Raw genomic sequence first — 12,248 nt, 5'->3', positions numbered from 1 at the left:
TTGTTGGAAAAGAGTGTTTGCTATGACCATCGTATTCTCTTGACAAAGTTCTATCAGCCTGTGCCCTGCTTCATTTTGTACTCCAAGGCCAAACTTGCCTGTTATTCCAGTTATCTTTTGGCTTCCTACTTTAGCATTCCAATCCCCCATGATGATAAGGACATCATTTTTTGGTGTTAGTTCTATAAGGTGTTGTAGGGCTTCATAGAACTGGTCAATTTCATCCTCTTCAGCACCAGTGGTTGGGGCACAGACTTGGACTACTGTGATATTGGATGGTTTGCCTTGGATTCGAACTGAGATCATTCTGTCATTTTGAGGATTGTAACCCAGCATTGCTTTTCCTACTCTTTTATTGACTATGAAGGCTACTCCATTTCTTCTGAGGGATTCTTGCCCGCAGTAGTATACCTGATGGTCATCTGAATTAAATTCACCCATTCCTGTCCATTTTAGTTCGCTGATACCTAAGATGTTGATGTTCAGTCTTGTCATCTCTTGTTTAACCACGTCCAGGTTTCCTTGATTCATGGATCTTACATTCCAGGTTCTTATGGAGAAAAAATCTTTACAGCATCGGACTTTCCTTTCACCACCAGACACATCTGTGGATGTGAAAGCTGCTGAGCGTCCTTTTGGCTTTGGCCCAGTCGCTTCATTCTTTCTGGCGCTACTAGTACTAGCCCTCAGTAGCAGATGCCTTCCGACCTGAGGGGCTCATCTTCCAGCATCATATCGTTTTGCCTTTTGGTACTGTCCATAGGGTTTTCATGGCAAAGATACTGGAGTGGGTTGCCATTTCCTTCTCCAGTGGCTCACGTTTTGTCAGAACTCTACTATGACCTTTCTGTCTTGGGTGGCCCTGCACGGCATAGCTCATAGCTTCATTGAATTACGCAAGCCCGCTCACCATGACAAGGCAGTAATCCATGAAGGGGTGTAACAATCTATTAAACATCAAATTCTATATGAGCAGAAGCTCATAAATTAGACTTTCTACAGTTGATTTTGATGCTGTTAACATGGCACTGCATTATATCTTACAACATCTTGAATCCCCAAGGACCTATGCAAGGGTCCTTTTTATAGACTTGCCATTCAATACATTCATTCCAGAAAGTCTTCATTATAAACTGACTTAGCTAGCTCTGCCTGTCCACACTTGTAAGTGGATTATAACTTTTTTGACAGATGGAAAACAGCAGGTAATCTAGGTAAAATCCCATTGAATTCCCATTTTATTAGCTTAGGTGATCCCCAGGGATATGTTTCTTTCTCCATTACTTTTTTCTCTACATCAATGAATGCATCTTTAAGAATCCCTCTGTTAAAGTACTGAACTTTGCAGATGATACAACAGTCAATGGTCTCATTTGAGACGGTGATGAGTCTGCATATGTAGACAGGAGGTTGAATATCTGGCCATGTGGTACAGCCAGAATAATTTGGAGCTAAACACACTAAACTATAGAGAACTGGATTTTAGGAGGAACCCTATTCTGTCATCTTTTTCTATAGTAGACAATACAGTATCAACAGTGGAGACCTTCAAATTTCTTGGTTCTATAATCCAGGATTTGAAATGAATACTCATCAGAACCTCATTAAAAAGGTACAACAAAGAACATTCTTCCTGCATCAGAAAGTTCAGACTACCCCAAGAGTTGTTGAGATCATTCTATAGAGGTATTATTGAGTGTGTCATTTGTACTTGTATAACTGGTTTGGTACAACAACCAAACGGCAGATACAGACTTCAACGGATAATTAGGACTGCAGAAAAAAGCAATTGCAACCAACCTGTCATCCACAGAGGACCTGTATACTGCAAAGATCAGAAAGAGGCGTGAGAAAATATCTACAGACCTCTCACATCCTGGACATAAACGCTTTCAACTACTCCCAGGATGCCACTATAGGGCACTGTGTGCCAAAACACAGTTTTTTCCCCTCATGCCATCACTGCTGAACACCTGTTTATTTACCCATGTAGTATGGCAATATTATTATCCTTCACATCTTGTCTACTATCTTCTTACAGGGAGTGCAGAATTATTAGGCAAGTTGTATTTTTGAGGATTAATTTTATTATTGAACAACAACCATGTTCTCAATGAACCCAAAAAACTCATTAATATCAAAGCTGAATATTTTTGGAAGTAGTTTTTAGTTTGTTTTTAGTTATAGCTATTTTAGGGGGATATCTGTGTGTGCAGGTGACTATTACTGTGAATAATTATTAGGCAACTTAACAAAAAACAAATATATACCCATTTCAATTATTTATTTTTACCAGTGAAACCAATATAACATCTCAACATTCACAAATATACATTTCTGACATTCAAAAACATAACAAAAACAAATCAGTGACCAATATAGCCACCTTTCTTTGCAAGGACACTCAAAAGCCTGCCATCCATGGATTCTGTCAGTGTTTTGATCTGTTCACCATCAACATTGCGTGCAGCAGCAACCACAGCCTCCCAGACACTGTTCAGAGAGGTGTACTGTTTTCCCTCCTTGTAAATCTCACATTTGATGATGGACCACAGGTTCTCAATGGGGTTCAGATCAGGTGAACAAGGAGGCCATGTCATTAGATTTCCTTCTTTTATACCCTTTCTTGCCAGCCACGCTGTGGAGTACTTGGACGCGTGTGATGGAGCATTGTCCTGCATGAAAATCATGTTTTTCTTGAAGGATGCAGACTTCTTCCTGTACCACTGCTTGAAGAAGGTGTCTTCCAGAAACTGGCAGTAGGACTGGGAGTTGAGCTTGACTCCATCCTCAACCCGAAAAGGCCCCACAAGCTCATCTTTGATGATACCAGCCCAAACCAGTACTCCACCTCCACCTTGCTGGCGTCTGAGTCGGACTGGAGCTCTCTGCCCTTTACCAATCCAGCCACGGGCCCATCCATCTGGCCCATCAAGACTCACTCTCATTTCATCAGTCCATAAAACCTTAGAAAAATCAGTCTTGAGATATTTCTTGGCCCAGTCTTGACGTTTCAGCTTGTGTGTCTTGTTCAGTGGTGGTCGTCTTTCAGCCTTTCTTACCTTGGCCATGTCTCTGAATATTGCACACCTTGTGCTTTTGGGCACTCCAGTGATGTTGCAGCTCTGAAATATGGCCAAACTGGTGGCAAGTGGCATCTTGGCAGCTGCACGCTTGACTTTTCTCAGTTCATGGGCAGTTATTTTGCGCCTTGGTTTCTCCACACGCTTCTTGCGACCCTGTTGACTATTTTGAATGAAATGCTTGATTGTTCGATGATCACGCTTCAGAAGCTTTGCAATTTTAAGAGTGCTGCATCCCTCTGCAAGATATCTCACTATTGTTGACTTTTCTGAGCCTGTCAAGTCCTTCTTTTGACCCATTTTGCCAAAGGAAAGGAAGTTGCCTAATAATTATGCACACCTGATACAGGGTGTTGATGTCATTAGACCATACCCCTTCTCATTACAGAGATGCACATCACCTAATATGCTTAATTGGTAGTAGGCTTTCGAGCCTATACAGCTTGGAGTAAGACAACATGCATAAAGAGGATGATGTGGTCAAAATACTCATTTGCCTAATAATTCTGCACTCCCTGTAGTTTGATTATATTACTTTGTCATTTTTATGTACACTGAAATCGTATGCACCAGAGACAAATTCCATGTGTGTCCAATCACATTTGGCCAATAAAAATATTCTGTTCTCTCCTCACCCTTCCATTCTTTTCTATTTCTATTCTATTCCTATTTTATTTCTATTTCCTATTCTATTATTATTATTATTATTATTATTATTATTATTATTATTATTATTATTATTATTATTATTATTTTCAGCAATTGAAGGGGGAATGAAAAAGTCAAGATAGTGGCCACAACCGTGCAAATGAAGCTACACCCTTTTACTATGTATTGTAATAAAGTAAAAAGGGTGTCTTGGATCTCATGTTTGGGGATCAGTGTCACTTTACTCCTTTCTGTTGGATACCCATCAACAATTCTAGTTTTTGTCAAATAAAGATAAACATAAGTGAATAAATCAGGATTCAGCAATAGTGCTTGCAATATCTCATTTTGCATTTGTAGATGCCACTGTCAAAATACAGTAAAAAAAAATCCAGAACTATCAGATATTAACAATTTAAGCTCCACTTCCCTCCTCTCTGCCATGTTTCATGTGTGAATTAGATACTCCTCCTCAGACTACTGTCCAAATTCTTCAAAGAATTGCCATTCTCATTTTGAAAAAAGAATAAATTGGGCACCCCATTTCTTATGCACCTGAGTAATATGAGTAATAGTGCAAAGGAAGGTTATAATCAGGCCCAGGAAATGTTAAATATAGTGTGGTAGTGTTCCCTTAAAGAGCTCTAGATAATCCAAGGGATTGATTTAGAACAGAGTGTGCTAAATCAAAGCTGACTTGGCTCTTCCCTTTTACCAGTTAAAGCAGACAATCTTTCTAAAGAGAACCCTCCAAAGCAATACTTTCCTTCCAATAGAAGCTAAGATGAAAGCTAAGCTGCTCCTAAGTCTAAGACAGAAACCAAATCCTTTTAAATGGGGAATATCTCCCCATTGGTGGGGGGCAATGTTTTTTCTGAATACCTCTAAAGCAATATTTTTCAAACTTAGCAACTTCAAGATGCATGGACTTCATCTCCCAAAATCCCCAGCCAGCACACGTTGAAGCCTGCACATCTTAAGGTTGCTAAATTTGAAAAACACTGCTCTATAGCTTCATTTGATAGCATCACAGCTATCAAATTTTAAAATGCTTTCATCATACCTTGTAGTCTCCAAGTTGTTTTTGTAATTCTGCCTGATGGTCGTCTTCTACCTCTTTGCCCTGATGTTTCTCCAACAGAGGCAAGAACTGCCGGAGGGCATAGGTACAGTATCTGTTCCAACGTGTCAAGTGGTTTGGCCGCCATTCCATGATTTTTTCTTTTAATATCTTCTCGAGCCTGCATTTATAATTTTTTTTGAAACATTGTTAAATCTACATTTGAAATTCTGAGGATATTTTGCAACTGTTTTTGATGCAGAACATCAAAAATGAGCTAGCAAGAATGACTTATTTGCCTTGGTAAACGAATAGTTAAATAAACTACATTAGAAATGTGATTTCTGGCTTCTCTATATAAAATATGTTTGGTTTACAAAAAGATACTGCAAAGGCTACCATTTAGATTCCTACCATTTTTTAATTGAAACATAAACCCCATATTTAGTAATAACATTTGAAGTCAATTTTCATAATGTTGGTGTTGCTATCTCATCAGCTAGGGAACTAGATGAGAACAGGACTCAATATCCTGTTCAATTCTTTCCATCTTTTCATTTGTGTCAACATTATAAAGGTATTCCTTCAATTTTGGGAAAAGTGAATATTGCATGACACCAAATCTGCATGGCATATAGGATAATACAATGAAATCCAACACAATTGTATTTTGGATAGCTTGTGATATATGAAACATGTTGCAGCAAAATCTCCTTGCACTTACAAACTCTGCTTAATTGTTTCAAATTAACTTGAGACATTGTTTTAAGTGTTGCAATGTAGTTGTCAGACTAGTCCTGACTTAGATGTTTAGGGAATAAAAACCCTTGACTCCATTTGGTTGAAGTGACAGGTCCTTTTACTAAAATTATGCAGTTGCAGTGAAAGTAAAGCTAGATCTGAATATTCCAGGACAAGGGTTACACATTTTCCCTTTCCCTGGTTCACTCCTTGACCAGTTCACCAGTGTCCAATAGTATTCCTTTTTGATGTTTTGGGAACCGCTTTAATGCTTGGCACCTCTCTATGTAGTTTCACATTCTGTTCCCAGGCCAGGTGTCCTTGACAGCTGGCTTATTCCAGTTTGACCTCTGGTTCTCATCAGCTTTGACACCTCTGGTTTTCATCCTTACCATTTGACTTCCCTTTCCCATACCCAAGCATTACTTCCCCAAATTCCTTCCCTTCTCCCTCCTTGCAAATTATGGCAGGATGCCAGAGAAACAAAGAAGCTGAAGATGGCAGACCTGACAGTATCGCTCTGAGCTGACAGTGCAGCCCAGGTTAAGAAAATCTATGTAAATAAATATCTCTGTCCCAAGGAATTGTAGCTATGAGTTTTCCTGCTGAAGCCTGAGTGTTGCATTTTTCCCTTCTCTTTGTGATGATATTGCATGGACCAATATTGCTTTCTGGGTCATAATGATGAGTTCATATTCCATAAAACTGTCAAGGTGCTATAAAGAAATTCCTCACTTTCATTCTTGTAATGTGTCAACTGCTGTAAATTTCAGTTCTTGTACTTTCTTCCCTGCCATGTAAGGGACCCATTTTGCACAAATCTTCTGATATTGAAGAATATCAGTAATGTCACTTACACATTCCTTTGAGAAGCCAAGCTTGACAGCAATTTCCCTTTAATCTGCCAATTGTCCTTTATCAGTTCCTGAACCCTTTTCACATAAAATATATTGGTTGTTATCACAGGTCAACCACTTTATTCTTGATCACACATCTCAATTCTTCCTGGTTCAGTACCTTTATATTTTTTGTCCCACTGTCAGTGGGACATAAACACTGCATCTGGCAGTGATTTTCAATTGGAAGGGATCTTTCAACAATCAAAACTCAACCATAGCTATATTGCCTTTTCTCACAGCAACGTCCCTTCAACTGAAGTGAAAGAATAGATTGCAGCTTCTTGCACAGCAGTACTACCATCTGTTGGTAATTTAAAACATTGGCAACCTTAACTTTCAGCCACTGAATATTATGGATGATGCAAAATTACCTGTTCTGTAAATGTAGTGCAACAGTCTTGTCTGCATTTTGGTAGAAGAGTTCTTCAGGCTAATGAAATCAGAAAGAGAAATAATTTAGCTTTTATGAAATTAACTTCAGTGTTATAGCACTTTACATTCATCTGTACTTTTATTCTTTCAAGACTTGAAGTCTTGAAAGGCATAAGAAAAATTACATTAAAATCATTTTCACTAAATGACTACTACTTATACAATTAGTGCATTTGTTGCTTCATTGTTTTATATAATAAGTCATGCTGCTCATTGTTTCAGATATTTTAATAACAAAAGATTCTGGCAAAAATAGAACCTCATTTCCTTCGGATACAAACTCTGGAATTTTATGGAAACATACACAAATAGAATCCAGTGGAAATAAACAGGCTCAAACAGAGCAAATCTTAGAAGCCCTTTGGATCGCACTTGTTTTCAGGATAATCAAATTATATGTTTAGTTTCTCTTTCAGCTGTGTGATATGAGGCACAAATAATTTTTTTCCAGCTCCATCATTCACATCAGACAACAAGCAGCACAAGCTACAACCAGGCGGCAAGAGAAAAAGCAGAGCTCACCTCCCCCTGACGCATTTCCCCAACAACTGAAGCAAGGCCTACAAACTGATGCGTGGGTTGTGGCTCATCAAACGGAGTTGACCATGAGAGAGAGGCTGGAGTGAAAAGGGGACAAACTCTATATCCCAGACAGCTTGAAATTGCAAGTCTTGCAATGCAGTCACAACGCCAAACAAGCGGGCCACTTTGGATTCCTAAAGAAATTGCATCTTGCTAATCACCAGTTTTGGTGGCCAAAGATGAAGAAAGACATTGAGAAATATGTGAAGAGTTGTGCAGTTTGTGCAGCCAGTAAGAGACTACCAGGGGAGTCCAGGATTGTTGCAGCAGGTGGCTGATTCAACCAGATCCTGGGAGGACATAGCCATGAATTTTATAGTAAAGCTACTGGAGAGTGGGGGGAAAACGTAATTTGGACTATGATAGACCTATTTTCCAGGCAAGCCCACTTCATCACATGTGCTGGACTCCCCTCAGCCCAAAAGGTAGCAAAGATGTTTTTGCAGCATATCTACTGGCTAGATGGAGTGCCTAAGCACATTATTTCCGAGCGAGGGGTCCAATTTACTGCTAGGTTTTGGAGGGAGTTCGTAAAGATGATTGGGTCCTCCCAGGGCCATGGTGGTGAACCTATGGCACGTGTGCCACATGTGGCACGCAGAGCCGACCCTGTGGGCACGTGCGCCATCGCCCCAGAGGGAGGCGGGGCCAGGCTGCTGCCCTCCCCTTCTCCATGTGCACCAGCACTTTTGCTCTCTTTCTCTCTGCACTGCAAGTCAGGGAGCAAGACCTGGGTGGATCCAGGCTGGGTGGTGGAGGAGTAGCAAGGTCGCTGGAGAGAGTGAAACTAGGAGAGGTAGAACTGCTGGGACTGGGAGGACCTGGGAAGGGGAGCTGGGGAAGTGGGGTCTCTGTGGGCAATTCAAAGGGAGGCAATGCAGTGAGGCATACGGCCCTTTTTCTGCCTGACGCTGGCTTGATTTAATGCTCCTGGCAGGGGGCTTCTTAGTGGCTTCCCCTCCTGATGAAAGGGCAGCTGATGCTAAGGGCTGGGCTGCAACAACCACACCTGCATGCCCGAAGGTGGAGTGGGCAGAAGGCCGGGGGATCTCCTGAGGGTGCGTGAACAAAGACAGAAAGCGATGCTGTAACCTGATGTCCACCTGGCCAGCAATTTAGCCTTCCAGTTATTTTAGCACAAAATAACTGCTTCACGTTACCCCATCTGTAAATTTGAGCTAGACCTGGTGCCGCTGGATACCGCTGTGAGCCATTGTTTTGGCAAATGGAGGCATGTTGGACCTTTTTTTTTTTGCCTATCAGCGTGGAAAGCGCTCAACTTGGTTGCACTGGGCTTCCAAACAGGTGACCGTACCATTTGCTAAATCTGAAATATTTTATTTTAAGCTGTGTTAATGAAAGCATTACATGCTGCAGTTCTAAAGCGGAGGCCCTAGTAAGCTTTCTCTGTTCCATCAGTCCAGTTTACTCAATTAAGTATGTACAGGGCTTTTTTTGTTATAGAAGGCACAGAACAGTGTTCTGGCACCTTTTTTCAACGGAGTTTGTGGAACTAAAAAAAGTTCAGTCAGACCTTCCAACTTCTTGCAAAAAAAAACAAACTCACGAGGTGTTGGAAGGTCTGACTGAACTTTTTTTAGTCCCACACACTCCATTTCCCTGCTGCAGAAGAGAAACACGCCAGAGCTGGAAAGCAGGTTAGCAAAGAAATGCTTTCGGGAAGAGGGAGGAGCTGCGCCAGGAGGAGAAGCAGCAGGAAACAGGGCTGCTGTTTTCAGAAGGGAGAAGGGAGACATGGGACAATGCAGGGCAGCAAGCAAATGCTATTCTCTGCTCTGCATCCCTGCGCAGAGCTGCTCTGTTCTCCGTTCTCCATGAGACAGGTGACGGTTGTGATTCCGTGCCAGCCTGTGATCCTGGCAGCTGAGTCCGGAGATTCAGAGGAGGAGGAGGGGCCTGGGAAGCCATCAGTTGGAGGAAGGCTCTGATGAGTTACAGGACTTACCATCTGATGAAGAACCCTGGCCCCTCCACTCGTGCTCAGGATGAGACCCAGCTGTGCTGGGAAGCTGAGTCAGACTTTGAGGACGCATAGCTGGAGGACATTATAGACACCCGTAAACACAGACAGGCCACATGAGTAGGAGAGAGGGAGGCAGTGGGGCGACTCCAGGGAAGGAGGAGGAGGCATTGAGAAGCCACGCCTTGGGGGTGCATAACAAAAAGGGAATGTGTGGGCAGGGCTGGTTGCTAAGGCAACATTTACAAAGGACTCCAGTTTCAAGAGATCATGTTTTGTTTGCTTTACCTGTGAACTGTTTCCTGTTTGCTCCATTTTGCTTTGAACTATTCTCTGTTGGAAAACGTGTTCTTTTGCTTTTGGGACAATTATCAGGTCTGTAACTTAAATAAATGGGGTTGGTATCCAGTCTACTTGTTGAAAGAGGGGTTTGTCTTTGTGAAGTAATAAAGACGTACATAGGCTGGGATAGAACAGGCGACAAAAGACTGGCGGAGGAAAGCGGCGGGGGAGGCTTGTGCCCCCAGTCACGGCGCACGCCACAGGAGAGTTGGCAAAGGACAAGGAGGCGGCAGCTGCACCAGGGCAGGTGATCTGCGGGGCAAAGCTTAAAGAAAGCCCTTCTAACGGCGCACAGCGGTAGTGGAGCCGTTCACCGTCACTCCCCCCTGGCTCCAAAACGGTTGAGGGGGACCTGGCCTACCCCGCCCATCCCATCCACCATAGCATGGCAGTCCGGCTTGGGAGGGGAATGAAAGGTCCCTGATCAAGGAATGGCCTGGCCAGGGTGGGGGGAGGGGCTGACTACATTCCAGAACCTTTTTTCTTACAAAAAAGCACTATTTATATCCTTTTTAAAAAACTCTTTCTATTCCAACATAGCCTTCTTCCATTCTGTATCTATCTCCATAGCATTCGCAAAATTATCTCCATAACATTCTCTCTTTTGTGAATGCCCCATTACCTTAAATGTATCCCTCTTTCCCCAACTCTCCTCCCTCCCTTCTTTTCAACTGTCACCAAATTTCTTTTCTGCACCTCTGTTCTTTTCATCCTATTTCATGCCTCATCAGTTCCCTTTTCATACCTGTATTTGTACACAAATAGCAACAGGTTGTCAACCATTTATGCAGCCTCAGACCTTACTGTCACAAAGGGTGTGCATGCATGAGCAAGCACACATATGCTTTACCTGTGAACTGTTTCCTGTTTGACTCGTGCTCCATGCTCCGTTTTGCTTCGAACAATTCTCCATTATTTTTATCTTGCATGGAAACATTTATTGTTCCATCGGAAATTCAGGAAGACACAGCACCGTTTACAAGGATTGATGGGTAACTGCCCTTACTGCACATATTTTTTCAACATATTATAAAAACCATGTATTGTCAACAACAACAACAAAAGAAAATGCCTGCATGTTTATGTGTGTTTTTGCATTCATCAGACACTAGCTTTTGTATTTTTTTTAAAAAATTCCATTTATATCCCGCCCTTCTCCGAAGTTTCAGGGCAGCTTACAAACTTAGCAGTAGCCTTTATTCTATGTATATGCCTGCTTATTAGGGCTTTCACACACACCCCAAGCGGCATTAGCTGTTAAGAGCCTTGGTGGAGCAGTGGGCTAATGCCTCCTTAAGTAACACCAGCTGCCTGCAATTAGTGCAGGTTCGCATCCCACCAGGCTCAAGGTTGACTCAGCCTTCCATCCTTCCGAGGTAGGTAAAATGAGGACCCAGATTGTTGGGGGCAATTAAGCTGACTTTGTAATAATGCCGCTTAGGGGGGCTGTGAAAGCCCTAACAAGCAGGCATATATATAGAATGAAGGCTACTGCTAAGCTTGTAAGCCGCCCTGAGTCTTCGGAGAAGGGCGGGATATAAATGGAATTAAAAAAAAAAACAAGTGAATCACTGCAGTTGTGAAGTTAGAAACACTGTTGTTAAGTGAATCTGGTTTCCCCATTGACTTTGCTTGTCAGAAGGTTGCAAAAGGTGATCACATGACCCTGGGACACTGCAACTGTGATAAATATGATGGGGGTCTGAATTTTGATCATGTGGGGTCTGAATTTTGATCATGTGTCCCTGGGATGCTGCAATGGTTGTGTAAGTGTGAAAAATGGTAAGTCGTTTTTTTTATTTTCAGTGCCGTTGTAACTTTGAAGGGTCACTATATGAACTGTTGTAAATCGAGGACTAATTGTAGTAAGTTTCTTCTACAGTGAGCTACTCATCAGATTTATTGTCCCAAAGGCCTCCATATCTGTTTTGCATCCAGTGGGCAAATGGGAAAATCATGTGGTATCTCTCAAAGAAGTGGATGTGGTTTTGTGATCTGATTACCACTTTCTGCATTAAGTATCATTCTTTTTTTTATGCATGGCTCAATTTTCGCAACACATATTAAGTGCCTGTCATCCATGGCCACCCTGGCCACCCCCACCGTAGCCATACCCACCCAGTGATCCACGCCCACCTGGCACCCGGAGATACATAAGTAGGTTTTGGGTTGTAGTTTGGGCACTCAGTGTCAGTATCCTAGCTGAGTTTGTGTTAGCTGTCTGGTGTAATAATGGCACATGAACAGTCAACTAGCATCTCCTGGATAACCCGGTTGGATGGGACAAACTATGTTTCCTGGTCCACAAAATGTTGCTTGCTTTATGCGCAAGGAAGGACTATGGACTGTAGTTAATAACCCACCAGATACTACTGCCTGGGATCCAGATGACGAAGAGGATGCAAAGAAGATAGACGAGTTTAAATATAGCAATGAGAAAGCACTTTGCATTATTGGACTAACACTGAGTGACCAGCAGC

General features: G+C 42.1%; 2 protein-coding genes across 3 annotated transcripts in view; one reads left to right on the top strand and one right to left on the bottom strand.

Annotated features, from left to right (window-relative positions):
- FBXL5 (F-box and leucine rich repeat protein 5) overlaps nucleotides 1-9,839 on the top strand; it is a 62,482-nt gene extending 52,643 nt beyond the window's left edge. The window contains exons 13-14 of the mRNA XM_083366911.1: nucleotides 7,315-9,273; nucleotides 9,481-9,839. The gene's annotated coding sequence lies outside the window, so the exon portion shown is untranslated. The remainder of the gene's footprint in view (nucleotides 1-7,314; nucleotides 9,274-9,480) is intronic.
- Nucleotides 1-12,248, bottom strand: part of CC2D2A (coiled-coil and C2 domain containing 2A) — a 258,992-nt gene that overhangs the window by 3,011 nt on the left and 243,733 nt on the right. For both annotated transcript variants that reach the window (XM_083366907.1, XM_083366908.1), the window contains 2 exons: nucleotides 6,803-6,861; nucleotides 4,795-4,972 (listed from right to left, as the gene is read on the bottom strand). In XM_083366907.1, coding sequence (XP_083223033.1) covers nucleotides 4,795-4,972; nucleotides 6,803-6,861 — 237 coding nt within the window. The remainder of the gene's footprint in view (nucleotides 1-4,794; nucleotides 4,973-6,802; nucleotides 6,862-12,248) is intronic.

This window comes from Vipera ursinii (assembly GCF_947247035.1).
Source record: "Vipera ursinii genome assembly, chromosome: 7".
NCBI classification, from domain to species: domain Eukaryota; kingdom Metazoa; phylum Chordata; class Lepidosauria; order Squamata; family Viperidae; genus Vipera; species Vipera ursinii.
This window is presented reverse-complemented; position numbering and strand designations above follow the sequence as displayed.